The sequence below is a fragment of the Gymnogyps californianus genome, chromosome 2 (genome assembly GCF_018139145.2).
Source record: "Gymnogyps californianus isolate 813 chromosome 2, ASM1813914v2, whole genome shotgun sequence".
Classification (NCBI taxonomy): domain Eukaryota; kingdom Metazoa; phylum Chordata; class Aves; order Accipitriformes; family Cathartidae; genus Gymnogyps; species Gymnogyps californianus.
The window spans coordinates 167731948-167752455 of NC_059472.1; the positions used below are offsets into that span (position 1 = coordinate 167731948).

General features: G+C 70.4%; 3 protein-coding genes across 3 annotated transcripts in view; 2 read left to right on the forward strand and 1 right to left on the reverse strand.

Moving 5' to 3' along the window:
- LOC127012726 (uncharacterized) overlaps positions 1 to 20255 on the reverse strand; it is a gene marked incomplete at its 5' end in the record, with an annotated part of 43295 nt that extends 23040 nt beyond the window's left edge. Inside the window, 8 exons of the mRNA XM_050890960.1 lie at positions 1935 to 2767; positions 15590 to 16379; positions 16432 to 16561; positions 16677 to 16787; positions 17388 to 17501; positions 17973 to 18099; positions 18202 to 18603; positions 19956 to 20255. Of these exons, the coding sequence (XP_050746917.1) occupies positions 1935 to 2767; positions 15590 to 16379; positions 16432 to 16561; positions 16677 to 16787; positions 17388 to 17501; positions 17973 to 18099; positions 18202 to 18603; positions 19956 to 20255 (2807 nt within the window). The remainder of the gene's footprint in view (positions 1 to 1934; positions 2768 to 15589; positions 16380 to 16431; positions 16562 to 16676; positions 16788 to 17387; positions 17502 to 17972; positions 18100 to 18201; positions 18604 to 19955) is intronic.
- Positions 397 to 3015, forward strand: LOC127030015 (tigger transposable element-derived protein 3-like). The gene is given in 4 exon segments (XM_050915930.1): positions 397 to 445; positions 745 to 864; positions 994 to 2055; positions 2058 to 3015. Coding segments are annotated over 4 exon segments (2001 nt in total). The 5' UTR covers positions 397 to 411; the 3' UTR covers positions 2843 to 3015.
- On the forward strand, positions 5892 to 11047 carry LOC127030016 (uncharacterized). Its single transcript, XM_050915931.1, has 4 exons — positions 5892 to 5938; positions 7772 to 8406; positions 9806 to 10009; positions 10595 to 11047. Exons 2-4 carry the CDS (start codon positions 7869 to 7871, stop codon positions 11005 to 11007), a joined length of 1155 nt encoding a protein of 384 aa, XP_050771888.1. The 5' UTR covers positions 5892 to 5938; positions 7772 to 7868; the 3' UTR covers positions 11008 to 11047.
- Positions 20256 to 20508: the final 253 nt, after the last annotated feature.

A 20508-nucleotide genomic window follows, 5' to 3' on the forward strand; every position in this document is an offset into this window, starting at 1 on the left:
GGGGCGTCACGCGGGCGGGCGGGCCGGTGCGCGCGCTCCCGTCCGCCGGCAGCGGGGCCGCGCGGGGCGGGGGCGGCGGGGCTGGGGCTGCACCGGGCCCGGCCGGACCCGACCGGACCCGAGCGGACGGGAGGGGACAGGGCCCGGCCCAGGTACGGCACCGGCACCGCGGCCCACCGGGGCTCGGTGGTCCCGGTCCCCCTCCCTCCACAGGCGGCCCCACGGGCACCGCCGACGCCCCGTCCTCCTGCCCGCACGGCGGGGTCGCTGGCGGCCGGCCGGCCGTGCGCCGTCATCCCGGTGCGGCTCATCGTTCAGCCACCGCCGTCCTTCCCGCAGGTGAGGCCTCGCCGGGAGCAGTACCGGCAGCAGCTGCCGCATCTCCGCGAGGACCGGGACAGCGGCGGTGCCATGAAGGAGGACCGCGAGCGACCCATCGCCCTGGGTGAGGCACACGGGTCCTGCCCGGCACCAGCCCTGGTGCTGCCGGTCACGGCCTGGCCGTGAGCGAGGCCAGCGGCATGTCGGCGTTGGCACCGGCCCGGTGGGTGGCGGGAGCAGGCGGCTGCGGAGCGGCTCCGGGGTCACCGCAGGACCACGCCAACTGTCTGTCCCCGTCACCACGGGGGAGCTGTGGCGGGGGGGGGACGGCAAGGCAGGCCTGTTGTGACCGGCCGCCGTGGTGCCATGCAGCGGCATCACCGGCGGCATCACCGGCCGACCCTCCTCTTGTCTCCGTGACAGGTTACGCCGTCACCAAACCTGACATCCTGGCCGAGGTGGAGCGAGGGGAGGCGGCAGCGGGGCGCTGCGGGGAGCACCGGAGCCACCGGCCGCGCGCAGCAGCCGCCGGCCCTTCCCAGGGTGAGCGGGACACGGGTGGGACCGGGACCGGGGCTCGGGTGATGGGCCAAATCCTGCCGAAGCGGAGGGCTTGGTCCCGCGGGATTCCCGGTGAGGGGGTCGCTCCCCAACACGTTCCTGTCTCCGCAGGGGACTGGCTGGGGAAGGAGGTGAAGAGCGAGGAGGGGGTGTCCCCGCCGCCCGGCTCCCCCCTCTCCCGCCGTGCCGGCCCCGGCGACTTCCCCGTCCCGCTACGGGAACGGAGCTGCAGCTACTGCGGCGTCCCTGAGCCGGAGCTGAATCCCAGTGCCGGTAACGGGGGGTTCATCGCCCTGCCCCCTGCCTTCGAGAGCCGCCGCTGCCGGCCGGGGGAGCCGCCGCTCGAGTGCGCCGAGTGCGGCCGAGGCTTCGGGCAAAAGCCGGACCTGGTGCGGCACCGGCTGGTGCACGGCGGGGAGCGCGCCTACGCCTGCGGCCGCTGCGGCAGAGGCTTCACCGAACCGGCAGGGCTGGGGGCCGCGGGCAGCCCCTGCCGCCCGACCCCCTGTACCGGCCGCTCCCCGGGGACTGCTGAGGCGGGGACGGCAGCACCCCGGAAGGAACGGAAGGAGCTGTCGCTGACGGAGAAGGTGCGGGTGCTGGAGATGCTGGAGGGCCCCAAGGTGTCGCAGAGCGAGCTGGCCAAGCGCTTCGGGGTGTCGCAGCCCCAGATCTGCCGCATCATCAAGAACAAGGAGCGGATCCTGAGCGAGTGGCACCGCAACGGCGACCCCGAGCGCAAACGCAAGCGGGAGGGGAAGGACGCGGCCCTCGAGGCCGCCCTGCTGCGCTGGGTGGAGGGCGCCCGCGCCGCCGACCTGCCCGTCAGCAGCCCGCTCCTCCAGCTCAAGGCCAAACACCTCGCCGAGGCGCTGGGCCGGCCCGACCCGGAGCCCAGCGGCGGCTGGCTGGCTCGCTTCGAGGCGCGCCACAACCTCACCTTCAAGAAGCCGCCGGCGGAGAAAGGGGATGCGGAGCAGCCCACAGCCGAGCACTGGGCCGGCGCGGTACTGCCCGGCCTCCTCCGCAGCTATGCGCCCTCTGAGATCTACGCCTGCGGGGAGACGGGGGTCCTCCTCCCAGCCGGCTCCTCCGGCAAGGGCGAGAGCGCCGGCGACCGGCTGACGCTCCTGCTCTGCGCCAATGCCGACGGCTCGGAGAAGGCCCCGCTGCGGCGGTGGGGGAGAGCCCCCGGCCCCGCTGCTTGCGGGGCATCAACCTGGGGCAGATGCCCTGGAGCTACCGCGCCGGCAGCCTGGCCAGCGTGACCGCCCCCCTCTTCGCCGAATGGCTGCGGGAGTTCAACGAGGGCATGCGACGGCAGGGGAAGAGCGTCCTCCTCCTCCTCACCAAGCATGAGGCGCACCCCTACCTCCAGCTTTCCAACGTCAGGATGGTCTTCGTCCCGCCGGCCACCGCCCTGGCCCAACCCCTGGACCGTGGCATTGCCAGCGACCTCAAGGGCCACTACCGGCGCCGGTTGTTGAGGTGGCTGCCGACGGAGCGCGGCGCGGGGCAGCCGACCCTCCTGGATGCCCTGCACATGCTGGCGCAAGCCTGGGGCGACGTGCACCCGGGGCTCATCGCTAGCTGCTTCCGTGCCGCCGGCTTCAGCCCCGATGCCGAGGCCCCGGCCCCGGCGCCCGGCCCGCTCAGCCAGGAGCAGCTGGAGCGCCGCGCGCTGATGGACGAGGAGCCGGAGCGCAACGGGGAGCCGGCAGAGGCGGATGGGGATGAGGGGACGGCGGAGGGCGAGGATGTGGGAGAGCCGGCGGCGGTGCAGCCCTGCCCCTCGGAGCGGGAGGTCTGGGAGAGCCTGGCCACGCTGCGGCGGTACCTGGAGTGCCGGGCCACCTCGCCGGACCTCTTCCAGGCCTTCTACGAGCTGGAGGATGCCGTGCACATGGTGTCGGCCGGCACTGGGCGAGCCCTCATCGGGGACATGCCTCCCAAGCAGTGAGCGGAGCAGCCAGCACGTGCCCGGACCCGCTCGTGCCCGTGACAGGGACTGGCACTCATCGGGGCCATCACCGGACTGGCCTGGCCACTGTCCCCTGCCGCAGTGCCAGCTGAGTTGTGCCGTGGGGTTTGCTGTGGGTCCGCGTGGCTCGGGGGCAAAGGGGGTACCCAGTGGGGAGCACCATGCACGGGGGCTGCAGAGCCGCCGCGCTCTGGATGTCACCCATCCGGGCAGTGCTGGGGGCTGGCGGTGGCAGCGCCGGGAGCACGAACCTGCTGCCGAAACCTTCTCCCAGGGGATGGCTTCTGCAGCCGGCGGGAGCCGTCATGGAGCTGCCCCCGAGGGGGATTTGCCCTGAGTGGGGTAGTTGTGTTTGCCGGGGGGGGGACGTGGGGTGGTGCTGGGGTGTCCCCGTGCTGGGGGCAGTGGCTTCTTCCCGCGGGGGTTCGGGGGGACCGGGTGCCACCGGCCGCTGTCACCACGTGGTGCCCGGAGGTTTGCAACAGACATTAAAAAGGCAGAATTCAGCAAAGCGCAGCGCGGGTGGTGGTTGTAATATTTTAACATCACATCCAGCCCTGCCATGAGCTGAGCAGAGCCCCCGCGTTCCCCCGGGGCTGCCAGCAGCAGTGGGGCCACCCCAAACCTCCCCTTCCCTTCCCTCGCCCTGGCCCGGTGACACCGCGGCCGCTCCTGGGCCCCCATGGCACCCCAACCCGTGCCATCCCCACCCGGATGCCAGGGCCACGGGCAGCACCCGCAGGCAGTGGGGACCTGGCTGACGACCCCGTCGCGGCTGTTAATTAGGAGCCCCGGGCTGCACGCTGGCGGTGCCGGGCTGTGCCAGCCCCGGCGTCCCACGCAGTGCAGATAGCACCCATGTGCACCCTGGGGGTCCCTGCACAGCCCCCCCCCGCTGTGTACACTGGACTGCACGCCCTAACAGGCACCCACTGTATACCCTGTCCCCGGCACGGCGACTGCTGCGGCACCGGGGTCCCTGAGGCGGGATGGGGCACGGAGATGACCCCCCCCTGCGTGTGCACGGAGAACCAGGGGCACCTGGAGGCCACCACGCTGGGCTGTAGCCCGTGGCGGGGACAGGCATGTCCCCCCAGCACCGTGGCACCCAGGGGTGCTCTGCACCCAGCCCTCGCAGCCACCCCTGCGGAGGGCACCCCTGCCAGGACCCAGGGGGAGGGTGAGTGGCGGGACCCCGGGGGGAGCCTGGGGGGGTTGGGCAGGAGGTGCCTGTTGGGGCACGCCTGGGCAGGACACGCAAGAGGGGCTCATCGGGGTGCCTGGGGCAGGGTGCCCACTGGGACGCAGCGAGCAGTGTGTGCGAGGGGCACCCAGGTGCCTGTTGGGGTGAAGGGGGCAGGGGGTGCAAGGGGCACCCATTGCATGGGACAGGGTGCACCCGGGGGCCTGTTGGGGTGCTCACTGAGTTTGCCTGGGGGTTGCCTGTGGGGATGCACGGGTGGAGTGCACAGGGTGCCCGTCGGGGTGCACAGGGCAGAGGGTGCAAGGGGCACCCGTGGAGGTGCATGGGCAGGGTGCACCAGGACGTGTCCATCTGGGTGCAGGGGGTGCCAGGGCCCCCCCAGGGGTGCAGGGGGCACCCAAATGCCTGCCAGAGTGAACAGGGCAGAGCGTGCAAGGGGTGCTCCCGGGGGTGCATAGGGCAGAGTGCACCGAGCGGTGCCCATTGGCATGCGTGGGCACGGGGTGCAAGCGGGGGGCACTGGGATGCAGGGGACCACAACAGCCCCCCCACCCCCCGCCCCGGGGGTGCAGGGGCAGTGGATGGGGTGCACAGGGAAGTGCCCACCATGATGTACAAGCATGGGGGTGCAGGGACAGTGTGTACCGCGGGTGGGGGCATCGGGGTGCATGGCGCACGGGGGTGCAGGGGACGGGGTGCACAGGGAAGTGCCCACCAGGGATGTGCAATCTCTGGGGTACGCGGGGCTCCCCTGGGGGTGCAGGGACAGTGAGTACCGTGGGGGGGTGCGGGCATCAGGGTGCAAAGGAAGGGGGTGCGAGGGGCACCCAGGGATGCACAGGGAAGAGCCCACCGGGATGCACAATCACGGGGGTGCAAGCAACGCCTGGGGGGGTGCAGGGACAGGGTGCACGGGGGCTGCCCACAGGGACGCACACTCACGGGGGTGCACGGAGCTGTGCCGGGGGTGCAGGGGCCACGCGAACCACGGCAGTGCAAAGGAAGGAGGTGCAAGGGGCACCCAGGGTTGCGCAGCAAAGTGCCCGCCGGGATGCACAATCACGGGGGTACAAGGGGCAGTGCGTACCGCGGGTGGGGGCATCGGGGTGCACGGCCCGTGGGCTTGCAAGGGGCACACAAGGGTGCAGGGGACGGGGTGCGCAGGGAAGTGCCCACCGGGGATGCACCATCACGGGGGTGCACGCAGCGCCCGGGGAGTGTGTGTGTGTGGGGGGGGGAGGGGGTGCGTGCAAAGACGGGTTGCACCGGGAGAATTCCCCACGGGGGTGCACAATCACGAGTGTGCAAGCAGCATCCGGGGGACGGGGGATAGCGGGGTGGGAGGTGCGCAGGGAAGCCCGGGGGGGGGGTGGGGGGGGGTGCGCACGCCTCTCCCCCCGCAGCATGCAGTGACGGCGGGGCAGGGGGTGCGTGGGTGCGGGTGTAGGTGGGTGGGGGTGGGTGCGGGGGTTCCCGCCCTTCTTCTCTCTCCCGCCCCGCCGCCCCGCGTCCCTTAGCTCCGCGACGGTGCCGCCAGGGGGCGCCCAAGGGCGGGCGGGCGGGCGCGCGCGCGCGCGCGCGCGCAAGGGCCCGCGCCGCGCCGCGCCGCGCCGCTCGGTAGGCGGAGGAAATGAAGGCGAGTTCCGCCGAGGCGGGAGCCATTACCCGCCGCCGGAGCTGAAACACTTCCCGCCCCCCCCCCCTTCCCCCTCCCTTCCTCCCTCCTCCTCCTCTTCCTCCCCTCCCCTTTCCTCCCTCCCCCCCCCCTCCCCCTTCCTCCACTTTCTCCGAACCCGGCCCCTCCGTCGCCGTTCCTCCCCCCCCCCCCCCCCGCACACCCCCTTCCCCTTCGCACGCCCGTCCCGGCACAGGTAGGCGCCGCCGCCCTGCCCCGGGGGGTGTTGAGGCGGGGGGGGGGGGGGAAGGCCTGCTGCCGGGGCCGGTGCCTGCCCCCGGGCCCCCCCCCCCCCCGAAGGGGGGGGGGGGGCCCGGGGGCAGGCACCGGCCCCGGCCCCTTTGTCCCCGGTGCCCGGCGGAAGCGCGAACAAAAGCCGCCCGCTGAAGGCCCCGGCCCTGCCCCGGGGGTGCAGCCGGTAACCGGTTGCACCCCCCCCCCCCCCGCCCCTGGGGAGAGGCCGTTGTATTGGGGGAGGAGGGGGGGGGTGTGGAGATGCTGAGGGCGGTTGAGGATTTTGCTGGGGGGTGGTGGTGGTGGGGGGGGGGTTTGAGGGGGATCGGTGGGGGCCGAGGCCGGCACCGTGGCACTTGGGGTGCGCCGTGGGCGAGAGCCTTGCCGGAGCCCACGACGTGGCCTTCGGGTGCTCACCGTGGCGGGGGGCTTTGCCGCGGGCCCAAGACCTATACCGTGGCCGGCCACGGTCTTTTGCCAGGGTCTTGAGGCACTCAGCGGGAGCTTGAGGTGTTCACCGTGGCCAGGGTCTTTGGCGTGGCCTCAAGGCTCTCACTGGGAGCTTGAGGTGTTCACCAAGGCCTTTGCCGTGGCCTTGGTCTTTCCTATGGCCCCAAAGCCCTTGTGAGAGCTTGACTTGTTCACCATGGCCAAGGCTTTCGCCATGGCCTTGAAGGATTCGCCATAGCCGTGGTCTTTGCCATGGCACCAAGAGCCTCAATGGGAGCTTGAGGTGTTCACCATGGCCAAGGCATTCGCTAAGGTCTTTGCCACGGCCCTCAAGCACTTGCCATGGCCGTGGGCTTCGCCATGGCCCCAAGGCCCTCAATGCGAGCTTGAGGTGTTCACCATGGCTAAGGGCTTCCGTAATGTCTTTGCTGTGGCCCCAAGGCCCTCAATGGGAGCTTGAGGTGCTTGCCATGGCCAAGGACTTCACCATGACCTCACCAGGAACCTGAGGTGCTCACTGGGGTCTTGAGGTTCTTACCATGGCCAAGACCCTTGCCAAGGCCTGCATCTTGGCCAAGGTCTTCACCATGGCCTTGAGATGCTCACCATGGCCAAGACCTTTGCCATGGTCCCTAGACCTGTCCTGTGGCCAAGGTCTGTGCCATGGCCCTGAGGCCCTTGCCGGGAACCTGAAGTGCTCACCATGGCCAAGGCCTTCACCATGGACCTGAGGCCTCGTGCTGCGGTCCTGGTGCTTTCATCATGGCTGTAGCCCTTGCTGTGGTGCTGAGGTGCTTGCCATCACCGAGGTCCGTGCTGTGGACCTGAGGTGCTGACCATGGCCAAGGCCCTCGCTGTGGTGCTCACTGTAGCCCAGAGACGATGGCCGTGGCCCTGAAGTTGTTGCTGTGGCTCCTGCCGTGGCCCTGGGGTGCTTGCCAAGGCCGTGTCCTGGAGGCACTCGCCGTGCAACCAGAGGCGCTCCCCATTGCTGTCAACGTGGCCGCGAGGCCCTTGCTGTGGCCTTGAGGCGCTCCCCATCGCCCTCAGCCTGGCCCCGAGGTGCTCCTCAGCACCCTCTGCGTGGCCCTGAGGCACCCGCCACGGCCCTGAAGCGTGTGCCGTGGCTGAGGCGCTCGCCGTGGCCCCGAGGTGCGCGCCGCGGCCCTCACCGCAGCCTCTGTCGCGCTCCCAATGCGCGCACCGTGACCACGACCCTCTCCGCGGCCCCCGTGGTAGCTGGCCGGGGGTCCCCGGGTGCCTCTGGTTGGAGAGGGCCGGGGGCCTCGCCGTCACCCCGCACTGCCGCCACCCACCGCTGCCCTTTCCTTTTCTCCCCTCCCAGGTGCTCTCGAGCCGGGGCGAGGGGATGAGGTGCCCCCCTGCCGCGTGGTGTGCCGAAGCGGCTCTTTAGATCCTCCCCGGCCCAAGCCTCCCCTGCCATGGATGCCTCGGGGGCTCTTGCTTCGGCTCCCTCCTCCGCGGCTCCCTCGGGCTCCCGCAGCCCCATGTTCCCCCCAGGAGCTGACAGAGAGGAGTGGGGACCGAGGTTCAATTGTGCCCCTTCCACCTCTGCCGCAGCCTCGCAGGCGATGCCAGCGTCTGGCCGGAAGAGGAAGGCCAACTTCTCCAATGACGAGACTGAGACGCTGGTCTGGAATGTGGTCCGGCATTTCAGCGCCCTGTATGGGTCTGAAGCCCTGCGGGCTCACCCCGTGCGGCGGAAGCAGCTCTGGACCCAAATCCAAAGCCGCGTCAACTTCCTGGGCTACACCGAACGCTCCATCGACGACCTCAAGCACAAGTGGCGCGACCTGCGGCTGGACGTCAAGAAGAAGATCACCTCCAAGAAGCACCTGCCCATGAACCGCGCCGGCGGGCCGCTCCACAAGCCGCGCCTCACGCCCCTGGAGAAGATGGTGGCTTCCACCTTCCTGCAGGCCAGCCACGACTCGGAGCCCGAAATCATCTTGGACCCAGGTCAGTCGTGGTGGTTCTCTGGGCAGAGGAGAGTCGGAGTAGCAGAGTCCCGTGCTGCGTCCCCACCTGCGCTCTCCGAGTGACGTCCGGCCTGGTCACGTCACCAGGCCGCCGTCCCCCGAGCCCCGGCGTCTGCCGAGCGTTTGCGTTCTGTGCTAGCCGGCGCGGCGTGGATTGCGGAAGGAGACTTTTGGGTTTTGCTCTCGTACGCGGTTTGTGTCGGGATTGCAGCGTCCGGCAGGGCCGTTGGTCCTGTTGTATCTGAGTAGCAAACCGCCAGGCTTGGAAACTGCGTGTGCTGGAATTAAAAATCCACTGTGGAAATAAGCTGGGATCAAGAGGAACACCTCAGACTTTGTGGGAGCGGGTCTTTTTTGGTTTTTTTTTTCCTTTCTTTAGTTTGATACAGTGCCTGGCCTTGCTGGGTACCGTCTAAAGGCAGCCGGTAAAAGACGGGATGGGATTTTATTTCCCCTGTTCCTTTCAGGGTCAGTGTCCCCCATGGTTAGCTGAGGTCAGAGGGAGCGGGAGCAGCTGCTTCGGTGCAAAGTCACACCGTCCTCCCGCAGCGTCTCGCACCCGGGTGCCATGCGTGGCCGGGGGGAGCCGGTGGGTCCCGGGGCGGGCCGTGCCTTCTCGATGGGGCTGTGCCTTTGACCCCTCCGTCGCCTGCAGAGCAAACCTGTGTCTTGGCCTGCCGCAGAACGCAGAGCCCTCTTGCCGGTCCTGCTCTTGGGTAACGCCTGTTTAGCTCAAACGCCCAAGAGATGCTCGGGGGGGGGGGAAGATGTTGGTGAAAGACCCGACATCGGTCTTGCAGTAGCGCTGAGCTGGGCCCACGGGTACACCCCAGCTGGGCTTTGTTACTGGCCAGGAGGCAAATACCCGCCCTGCCCTTTCATTTCCACCAAGGGGATGTATCTGGCTTCTTTGCGTCCCCAGAGGGCACCCGGGTTAGTTGTTCCTGCTCCTTCCTCTGCTCTTTGATTTCAGCTTGGCCCGTCAGGTTTCACTGGGGACGGGTGGGCGGCGTGGGTCTCGTTTCACTCAGTTCGGGCTCGGGCTGTCTCTGAACCAGACGCCCATCTTGCTGCAGAGCAGAAGAGCTCTGGGCTGAAGGAAGAAGTCCTGCGGGACGTTGAGGGGATGCCAACCCCCTCGGGGCTGGGCGAGTTCAGGACTGTCCTGGGGTAGGTGAGGGCGAGCGGATAGGGTAAGCCGGCCTTGCAGGAGGAGCGTTTGTGCCTCGGTGCAACCGTGTCCCCCACGCAGCGTCGTTCCCCAGCAGATTCCTGTGGGACCCTTCTCCTGGGGAGCCCCATCCACCCTTCCACGGGGGCACGTGAACTGCCGGTGCTGTCGTCACAGTGGCTGAGGCTGGATTCTCTCTGTCCCGCAGATCTGTTCTTCCCCGGCGCGACCAAACAGTCCTTCATGCACCTGCAGCCCGGCGTCAGCCACCCCAGCATCTACATCGATACCAACGGGCAGCCCTCGTCCCTGCCGGACGTGGAGGGCTCCGCCGTGCCCCGGCTGGCGGTGCAGAGCCCCGACCCCTCCGTCATCTGCGAGTACAGCCGCGGGGAAGGACAGAGCAGCTCGGGTAAGGCTGCGGGACGGGCTGCTGCGGAGCTTTAGGCGGCGGAGGGAGGGCGCGGGGTCTGGATGGAGATCCGCTGGGAGCGTGGCGGCCGGCAAAAGGTTGCGGTGGTGGTTTGCACCGAGAGCCCGGTCCTGGCGCGGCGTCGCGCTGCTTGGTGGGGCTGGCTGCAGCCCTCGGCATGACGCTGGGGGCGGCACTGCGGGGGACACCCCGATGGGAGACGCTTCCCTGCGCCTGCCCAGCCTGTGCGATTGTCTCCTGGTCTGCGAGTCCCGAAGGGCTGCCGGTGCGTAACGGGGAACCCGGAGCCCAGTTTCGTAACCGCCGAGGGTTGTTCGGTGGCAGGAGAAGGCGGCAAATCCAAGGGAAGGCAAAGGCCGTGGCCGCCCCTGCGTCATGCGGGGAGCTGGGGAACTCGCTGCGGGGGGCATGCGAGGCAGGCAGGGGCGAGGGCTGCACAGACGGGACGCCTTGGCCCGCTGTGTCCGTCAGGGATGTCCGTGAGGGCGATGTCCGTGTGTCGAGGAGGGGCAGGGGGCCGGGGCAGCGGCTAGGGCTCACCGGAGGGCTTCTCTTCTCTTCCAGCCGAGTCGGGACCGGAGCTGCGGACTCCAGACGTGTCAGCCATTTCCCCGTCCTTGCGAAACGAGTCCCTCGTCTCCTACGCCTCCCTGTCGGAGGAAGAGGAACGGGAAGGCCGGGAGGTGGAGAGGGGCCACGGCGGGGCCGTGGGGATGCAGCCCGGGCCCGAGGCCCCCATGTCTGCGGAGGAAGACATGAAACTGTCCCGCCAGGCCATGCTGATCCGCAGGTGCAGCTCCCAGGGCTCCGTCACCTCCCTGCCTGAGGACCCTCTCAACCCCGTGGACGCTCACTCGGACTGGGGCCACGAGGGGGTGTCCGACCTGCCCCCCTGGGCCGCGGCCTCGACTCCTCGCACCCCGAGGAGCACGCGGGGGGCCCGGGCCCGGAGATGGGCGCTTTGCCCAGGGTACTGATGGGGCCTACCTGGGAGAAGCCGACGGCGGAGGAGGAGCCCCCGGCCCGCTCCCCGCTCCACGGCGCCCTGACCGAGGAGTCGCTGCCCTCCTCCGCCTCCCCCCCGGGGGACGCTCCCGCCGCCCCCGGCCCGCCCCGCGGCCTGGGCTGCTCCCGCCTGCGGGAAGACCGCCGGGAGAGCTGGAGGACTAACATCCATCACTTGCTGGACCTGGAGGAGCAGTGGGACCAGCTGTACCACCAGGAGCTGGCCATGTGGCAGGAGGAGCGGGCCACCCAGCGTGAGGAGAGGGCCCGCGACCGCGAGCTCCAGTTCCGCTTGCTGGGCGTCCTGACGGACATCCGCGACGAGCTGCGCTACCTGCGTCAGGAGAGGGCCAGCGCCCGGCAGAGCCAGGCGCCGCCGGCCGAGCCCCGGCCGGACCCCAGCCCGCTCCTCGAGCAGCCCAAAGCCGAGCCCACCTTCCCCGAGCCGCAGGCCGGGACCGCCAGCTGGGGAGAGACCGCCGTGCCCAGCCGAAGCCCCTTCGGGAACCGGGGCCGGGGCCGGCGTCGGGGCCGGCCGCGCGGCTCTGCCTCCAGACACAGACGCCTCTTCCTCACCAACAGCTAGGGACGGGTGGGGACGCTGTCCCGCGAAGGACATGGCGTGCCTGCGGCCCTCCCGGCGCCTGCGCGGGGGGCTCCGGCCACGCGGTGGGTGCCCGGCCATGGACAGAGGGGCGTGCGCGTGGGAGCCGCCTGGGTCGCCGCAGGTTTGCGCGAGCGTGTGTACGCCAGCGAGGTTGACGCCTGCCCCGCCGGCACACCCGGGCCCCCCGCGAGCGTGGGGAAAGGTACAAGGGGGTGCGGGTGTCCGGCGCTGTGCATGCCTGCCACGCGCTGGGAGCGCGTTGGGCACGCGCGCGTGCCCGGGGATGGAGGCGGCGATACACACGCGCGTGTAAGGCGTGCGAGCGCCCGGGAGGCCTTCCTACGCCCGCGGTCGTGCCTCTGCCTGCACGGGCAGCCCGGGGCAGGGCCCGCGAGCGTGGCCGGCCGGGCGCGCGTGAGCGAGCGGGGCACGCGGCGGGGAGGCGTGTGCGTGCGCGGGTGTCAGCGGGGCGGTGTGACAGCGCTAGTCGAGTAGGATTACTACCTTTCGGGGGGTGGGGAGTTAGGAACACTTAGTCGCTGATGTGCGAACATTTTATGCAAATCATTTAATGACCTAATTTGCATATAACCATAAACTTCTGTTAAAAAAAAAAAAATCCCCAAAAAACAGAAAAGCCGTCTCTGTGTGTGAACTCGGAGCCGGAGCGGCGCGGTGAGGAAGGTCCCGGACGAGCGGGACCTGCTGCCCACCGTGAGCCTTCCCGTGCCGCCTGCCGAAGCCGCGCTCCCCTCTCGGCCGGGAGCTGTGCCGGGCCGGCAACGATGCCCACCGTGGTGCTCGCGGGGGTGGTGAGCCACCCGCGTTGGACACCTGAGGATTAATCCTGCCCGTGCGAAGGCAGCCCCTTGCAGGACCGGGGTGGGGGGGCCGTGTGCTCCCCCCGTCCTTCTCCCCGGTCCGCCCCACAGACAGGCAGCTGCCTGATCCCCTGGCAGTGGGGCTGCTGTCCGTGGGGGGGTCCCGCTCCCCTGCCCTGCCTCTCCGCTGCGCGGGTCGTGGGTCCTGTCCCCTCCCGGCTCCCCACGTAGCTTCAGGGACGTCCCCGAGCCTCTACCCCGGTCCCCGCTCGCTTGTGCCAACGCTGCTCGGCTGCTTCGTCATGCTGTTAATTCGCTGCCTGCCCGCCGTTCCTCCCTGCTCAAATCCCGGGTGCTGCCGGCACGCTGCCGCGCTGGCCTGCCCTGCTCCTGGGTTTTCCCGAGCCGGCTGGCTTGGGGAGCGTGCAGGCAGCACCCGCCGCGATGCAGCCTGTCTGCGATGGGTGCTGTGCTGTGATACGGAGTCGTTTGCCCCACGGCCCTGCCCGCGCAGCCCGGTACCGGGCTGCGCGAGGCAGGGCGTGGGGCAAACGACCCGGGCTTGGTGGCACCAGCTTCACCCGCTCCTTCGGGAGAGCCAGCACCCGGGATCAGGGCTGGGAGCAGGGGGGGGAACAGGACCTGCAGCCTCGGGCTGCCTGCGTGGCTCTGGGGTAGGGTGACAGCGTGCCCAGCTTGGGGGTGGCGTACGTGGTTCCTGGGCAGCGTGCAGGGTCCCTTGGGCGGCATGCGGGGTTTCCAGGCAGTGAGTGGGGTCCCAGGCAGCGTGCTGGGTCCCCGACAGCATGCAGGGTCCCCAGGCAGCGTGCAGGGTCCCTGGCATCATGCAAGGTCCCTCGGGCAGCGTGCAGGGTCCCCAAGCAGTGTGTAGGGTCCCCAGGCAGCGTGCGGGGTCCTTGATGTCATGCAAGGTCCCCTGGGCAGTGTGCAGGGTCCCTGGCATCATGCAAAGTCCCTTGGACAGCATGCAGGGTCCCCGACAGCATGCAGGGTCCCCAGGCAGCGTGCTGGGTCCCCGACAGCATGCAGGGTCCCCAGGCAGCGTGCAGGGTCCCTGGCATCATGCAAGGTCCCTTGGGCAGCGTGCAGGGTCCCCAGGGAGTTTCCAAGGTCCCCAGCAGCGTGCAGGATGCCTGGCAGTGTGCAGTGTCCCCAGGGTGTGTGCAGGGTCCCCAGGGTGTGTGCAGGGTCCCAGGCAGCCTGCTGGGTCCCCAGGGCGTGTGCAGGGTGCCCAGGCAGCGTGCATGGTCCCTGGCATCATGCAAGGCCCCTTGGGCAGCGTGCAGGGTCCCCAGCAGCGTGCAAGGTCCCCAGTGGCGTGCAGTGTCCCCAGGCAGTGTGCACGGCCCCTTGGGCAGCGTGCAGTGTCCCCAGGGAGCGCGCAGGGTGCCCAGGCAGCGCACAGGGTGCCCAGGGAGCTCCAGCCCCGCACACCCTGCCGCCTCCTCCAACCGCAGCCCACACCCAGGCGACAGCACAGCTAAGAAGCCCACCCTGGGCTGATGCCCCCCCCGCAACCGCAGCATGCGGGGACCCCCAGCCACGTCCCTGCTCAGTGGCAGCTCCTTTGCCACCCAGGCAGGACAGGGCAGGCGGGTGCAGGCGCCCGGGGAGCGGGCAGCACTGCCAGTGCCAGCCATGGGGCAGCAGCCGCCGGGCAAAGCATCACGAGCCACGGCACTCGCTGGGTCACCGGCTCCGGTCGGGGCCTCCCAGGGTGACCGTCTCCCTTGGGGGAACAGTGACACCCAGCTCGGGGACCCCGGGGTGCCTGGGGAAGGGAGCACGGCTTTCCATGGCTGTGGTTAAAAAAACGTGTGTAAATAACTTATAGACCCAAATCAAGAGTAGGAGGGACCTGGGACTGGTTTGGTGACGGTGGGCAGGAGCCGGGGCGGGGGGGGGGTTCAGCTGGTTAAAATGAAGGCAGGCCATGCGGGAGCGCTGCCTGCGCTGCCTGCTGTTGCAGCCGCTGCGAGCAGGGCGTTGCCGTCCGGTTGTGCTTTACTAGTCGGTGAAACGATTTGCAGAGGGGTTTGGGGGGCGCAGGGAAGTGGGCGCTGGGTCCGTGCCCCCCGGGGAGGGCTTGGCCACAGCCTGCTGCCCGCGGGTTTCAGGGAAAGGCGGGAAAAGTGAGAAATGTTGGGAATCGAAGATGCTAAAAAGGGTTTGACCGGGGGGGTGGCCTGTGGGTCAGGGGCTGCAGCTGCCCGGGGAGACCCAGGACCTGCACCATCCTGGTGAGCGCGGCTGCCTCCGGCAGCCCTTGCACACCCACGGCTGGTGTGCGCGTGCACGCACGTGCACACACGCCCTGGAGCATCGTTGCCCATTCTTCCCTCTCCCTGCAGGGTTTCACCCGTGGGTGCAGCCACCCCCCCTGCTCCGGGGGTCTCTGCGCATCCCTGCCGGCACAAGGCCACCACAGCCGGTGACGTGGGCCGCTGGCAGCCCCCGCACCCCTCGGCTCCGCGGCGCTGCCGTTCCCACTGCCCCGCGCCCTTGTCATGCCGCGATTTTACCCCCCCTTGCCCATCCTTGACCTTGCAGGCGCTGCCGATGCCTTCCTGGGTGCCGGACCACGGGGAGGGGGCAGGAGCGTGGCCAACAGGACCTGGGGGGAGATGGGGGACCCCGCGGGGCCGGGGGCGAAGGCGCTGCAGCCCAGCACGACTTTATTCCGTATCGCATCGTCCATACAAAACTACACCCCAAGCACTGTACAGAGCGGGACGGCGCGGGGCGGGGGGCAGTAAAAATAAGCAGCGGGGGCCGGGGAGCAGAGCGGCAGGCGGGGGGGGGGTAGCGGCGGTGGGGGGACACGGCGGGGGGCTGCTCCCCATCCCGTGCAGCAAGATTGTCTGGTGGGGGGGAGCGGCGGGGGCCGAAGAGCGTCCGTCCGTGGCAGGGGCCGGCCCTGGGTGGGGGGACCTGTGGGTGCATGGCCCCCCCCCCCCCCCCGGGGCTCCCTGCGTGCCCCCCGCCCCGGCCGGGCACCTGTATTTGGTAGGAAGCTGCGTGGCCGGAGTCTGCCCCCGTCCCGGGGAGGGGGGGGGGGTATCAGTCCACGGCGGGGCGGCCCCTAGTCCCCGGGGGGCATAATGCCGGGGGGGGCAGCGGGGGGGGTCCCGCCTCGGCCCCGTGGACCCGCTGGTGATCCTTGAGGGATTCCTTGTAGCGGAAGCTGCGGCCGCAGGCCGGGCACTGGTAGGGCCGTTCGCCGGTGTGGATGCGCTGGTGCTTGAGCAGGTTCTGCTTGCGGATGAAGCTCTTGCCGCAGGCGGCGCAGGCGAAGGGCCGCTCGCCCGTGTGCAGCCGCTGGTGGTTCTGCAGGTGCTCCTTGCGGCTGTAGCACTTGCCGCACTCGGCGCACTTGTAGGGCCGCTCGCCGCGGTGGATCATCTGGTGCCGCACCAGCCCCGAGTGGCAGTTGAAGCTCTTGCCGCACTCGGCGCAGGGGTAGGGGCGCTCGGCCGCGTGGCTCCGCTGGTGGATCCGCAGGCTCTTCTTCCCGCTGAAGCTCTTCCCGCACTCGGCACAGCCGTGCGGCCGCTCCTCGGCGGGTCCCGGCGTCGCGGTGGGGATCCCCGCCGCCTCAGCCCCCGGCCCCGGCTCTGAGCCTGGAGCTTTGCCCAGTCTGTGCTGTGCCGGCAGAGCCACCGCCGCCGCTGTTGTCACCGCTGCCTGTCCCTCGGGGTTCCCGAAGCCCGCGCCGGGGAAGAGCAGCTCCCCGGAGCCGCCCGGCAAGCCCACCTCCTCGGGGGGCTCGGCATGGGGGCACCGCTCCTCCGTCTTCACCAGCAGCCCCTCGCCGGCTGCAGGGGAGGGAAAGGCTCTGGTCAGTGCCTGCCGGGGACACTGGGGACATCCCCGAGCCACAGGCCAGCCTGGGTGCCTGCTCCCCCCCCAGCCCCATCCCAGCCCCATGGGGCCGGGCTCAGCATCGCTCACCGGGACCGGGACCGGGACCCGTCAGCATCTCCCTCTCCGGCAGCTCCCAGGGCTCGCGGACGCAGGGCTCTTCCTCCTGCTTGATCCACGACAAGAAGTCGTGCGCCGTGATCAGGGCGTCCGCGCCTGCAGGGGAGGATGGGGACTCAGCCGAGCGGGGCCGCATCCTGCACTCCAAAAGGCAGCGGCTGCTGCCGGCGTTGGGCAGCCGGCGGGTGCGTGGCACAGCCCCGGGGCTCACCTGCGCAGGGGTCCGCCGGCATCCCCCGCTCCTCCGCGAACTGCTGCTCCCCGACGAAGGCCACCTCCTGCTTGATCCGGGACAGGATGTCGGAGGTGGAGATCAGCGACTCTGTTCACAAGGAGAGACTTGGCCGGCGCCAGGATGCGGCCGCCCGCTGTGACCCATGGCCAACGCGCCTCAGGGTGCGGGACCCCCGGGCTCCAGCCGTGCGGGATGTCCCCGTCCCACAGCAGTTATGGGGCAGCAAACACCCCCAGGAGAGCTGTGAGGACGGGTGACCGTGGGACAGCCCTTGGGGACGGGTGACCATGGGACAGCCCATGGGGATGGGTGACTGTGGCACAGTGCATGGGGATGGGTGACAACGGCACAGGCGATGGGGACGGGTGACTGTGACACAGCCCATGGGCTCTGACATGACGTGGTGGCGGTGGGGGATGCATGGATCTCCCAGCGACGGATTCCCAAGACCCCTAGCACTTTAGTCATGGGGGATTTTCCGGGGTCACTCATAGTGGCCCCCAGTCGCCCAGCGGGAAGCAGAGCCCGGCTCCGGCTTTCAAAATTGGGCCCTGGGGGGCTGGGACCGCCGGGGAAGGAGGAGGGACGTCCCCGGGGTGAGCAGCGGGGTGGGGGAAACATGAGGTGGGAGGCAGCAGGGACGAGGGGGGGACCCGGCACTGCCCTGGCTCCCGGCCGGTATCTCACCTGCGCAGGCATCCGGCGGCAGCTCCCTCTGCTCCAGCTCCCTCTGCTCGGGGACGCAGGGTCCCTCCCCACGCTCGCTGCGGGGCTGCGCCTCGCTTCTGGAGAGGGCACCGTCTGCGCGGGGAGACAGCGCGGCTGGCACCGGCGGCGGGGCTGCGCCCGCCCAACCCTCCCCGTCGCCGAGAGGTGGGGGGGACACACAGGGCTGCCTGGCCCTGGCACCTCTCGCAGCAGAGAACCTGCCTAAATTCGGCAGGACCCCCATGCCGGAGGCCTGTGTAGCGCAGACGCTCAGACCCTCGATTTTGGAGGACTAGGACCCGCTCCAGCTCCCTGGCGCCAGGTGACACGGACTGCCCCACATGGCAGCGCCGGCACGGCACGGCGCGGCACAGCACATCATTCCGTCCCCGTGCACACAGCACAAGCTGCAGAGGGTTCCCTCCAAAACGGGAGGCCCCGGAGCCACGGCGTGTGCCACCACCAATCGCTCACAGGGGACCAGGGCACCCACGTCCGGGACCCTCCGGGGAGACGCAGCCATCACCCTGGCCTGCTGGGAAAGGGGTGAAAAGGGATGTTTACCCAGGGAGATCAAAGACTCATAGTTCTCCTTCACCAGGTTATTGTACAGCTCTTTCTGCCACTCCTCCAAATTCTTCCACTCCTCTGCCGAGAAGTAGACGGCAATGTCAACAAACGTCACCGGCACCTGCAGGGACAAGACCCCATCGGCTCAGCGGGCGCCTGCTCCCCAGGGGAGCCACGGGTCCCCCCACCAGGCCTGCAGCCCCCCCACCCCGGGAGCCGTTACCTTGGGGACCTCGCCCCGGGGGCCGGGGGGCAGCCGCAGCACCCAGAAGTTCCTGTTCTTCAGCAGGTTCTCCACGTTCTCCAGGCGCCGCTGGAGCAGCCCGTACTCCTGGATGAGGGTGCCCAGCACGGCCCACTTGCTCTCCAGCTGGTTCCCGAACTCCATAGCTGTCTTCTCGCAGTCCAGAAGCTTCTTCTCGGCCGTGCCGGACCGACCCTCCAGGCTGAGCAGGCGGGTGGCGAGGAGGTCGATCTTCCTCTCCATCGCCTGCACCGTGGCCACCACGGTCCAGAGCGAGGCCTCAGCGGAGTGGAGCTGCGCCTCCCGCACGTGCGCCCGCTCCGGCAGCAGCGGCGGCTGCAGCGGCATCAGGTGGGGGGCCTCCACGTTCCACTCCTGCACCTGAGCCGTGGGGAGGGCGCGGGTGTGAGGGGGCCTGTGGTCACCCCCACCGGGTCGTGCCCGGAGCCCCGGCCCCGTGGCAAGCACCGTTCCCCCCGATTTGGGGGTTTTTGGCTACCACTGCCCACCGCCGCCCCCAGCACTGCGCCAGGGACCCTCCGTGTGATGCCCGCTGCCACCCACCTGCCCACAGCCGGCAGCGCTGCCCTCGCCCTGCCCGCCCAGGCTGTGGGAAGAGCCCTCCCCGCCCCGGGCACCATTGGGGACCTGCCCTACAGCCGCCGCCATGCCCACCCCCTGCTAAGGACTCGGCCGGGCAGGATTGGGCCCCTGGAGCGATCGGTGTTGCCCAGGTGAGGAAAGAGCTGCTGGGGCCTGGTCTGAGCTCCAGAAGGGGACAGGGCAGATATAGATGCAGCAGGCCCGAGGGGACAGCAAGGGGCAGACAAGGAGGGTCCACCAGTGCCGCTGGGCAGGATGCGTCCCACTCAGCTGGCGGGTTGGGGAGGGATTGCAGCGCAGCCCCGGCGACCGTGGGGTCAGCGCTGGTCACTGTCCCCGTGGGACACCGGCCAGCACCAGGCAGGTCACCGTGCTGTGCAGGCAGCCACCAGACCTGCAGGGCAGCGACCCGCACCCTGGCACCCCATACCCCTAACCCTTGCGGGGGCTTCCCTGGGCCCACCCAGGCAGGAACCCCCCCCGGGAGGAGGACAGGGCCGGGTGGGCAGGGAGCGGGCAGGGAGCGGGCAGGGGCATGGGGCAGCCTGGACCAGGGGTGCCTGGGGACATCCTGGGGACACACGGGCATCCCGGGTCAGAGGTGCCCGGGGCATCCCGGGGCTGGAGCCTGCACGGAGCATCCCGGGAGCATGGGGACATCCCGGGTCAGAAGTGCCCAGGGCCGTCCTGGGGGCACCCAGGGCATCGCGGGTCACCAGTGTCCACTCATATCCTGGGGACAAGGGGACATCCCGGGTCAGCGGTGCCCGGTCAGATCCCGGGGACACGGGGACACCCTGGGTCAGAGGTGCCCAGGGACATCCCGGGGGCACCCAGGGCATCCCGGGTCAGCGGTGCCCGGTCACATCCCGGGGACACGGGGACATCTCGGGTCAGGTCCTCGGGGGCAGCCCGGGGCTGGAGGGCGCAGGGGGTCGCCGGGGCTCCCCGGAATGGGGGTGCCGGGGGGGGGGAGAGCAGGGGGCACCGCGGGGGGGGGTCCCGGTCGGGGCGCATGGGCCGGACCGGGGCGGCGGCGGCGGGGAGCGGCCGGCGGTGCGGGCGGGGCGGCTCCGCCTCCGGTCCCGGTGCCGGTGCCCCCGGGCCGGGCCGGGCCGGGCCGCGCTTACCTGGGCAGGCGCCCACTCGGCCATGGCCCCGCGGTGCTGGGCCGGGCCCCGGCGGCTGGGGCCGGGCCGCGGCGGGGAGAGCGCGGAGCGGAACGGGGCCGCGCTGCCGCCCGCCGCCGCGCCGGGGCCGGGGCCGGTACCGGGGCCGGGGCCGGGGCCGCTGTCGGTGCCTGCGCGCTGCGGGCCGGGCCCCGCCGCCCCGCCGAGGAGCCAGGGGCAGCCGGGGAATTGCATCCGCCTCCTCCGGGCTTCGCGGCAGCGGGCGGGGGGGAGCGGCGCCGAGCGCGGAGCACTGCCGCCTACCGGCACCGGCAGCCCCGGCCGCCCCGCCACCGGCACCGGCACCGGCACCGGCACCGGCACGGGCATCGCTATCGGCACCGGCACCAGCACCGGCACGGGCACCGGCACCGGCACCGGTACCAAGCCCCGGCACCGGTATCAGCATCGGCATCAGTATCAGCATCACCACCAGTCTTGGCACTGGTATCGGCATTGGCACCAGCACCAAGCCCTGGCACTGACACTGGCATCAATATTGGCACCAGCATCA

Bases quoted from the DNA above. Each gene is read 5' to 3' on its own strand.
- LOC127030016 (XM_050915931.1), top strand. From the start codon at position 7,869: ATGGATGCCTCGGGGGCTCTTGCTTCGGCTCCCTCCTCCGCGGCTCCC. The intron at 8,407-9,805 runs GTCAGTCGTGGT...TCTGTCCCGCAG, and splicing joins CGAAATCATCTTGGACCCAG to ATCTGTTCTTCCCCGGCGCG. The intron at 10,010-10,594 runs GTAAGGCTGCGG...CTTCTCTTCCAG, and splicing joins GGAAGGACAGAGCAGCTCGG to CCGAGTCGGGACCGGAGCTG.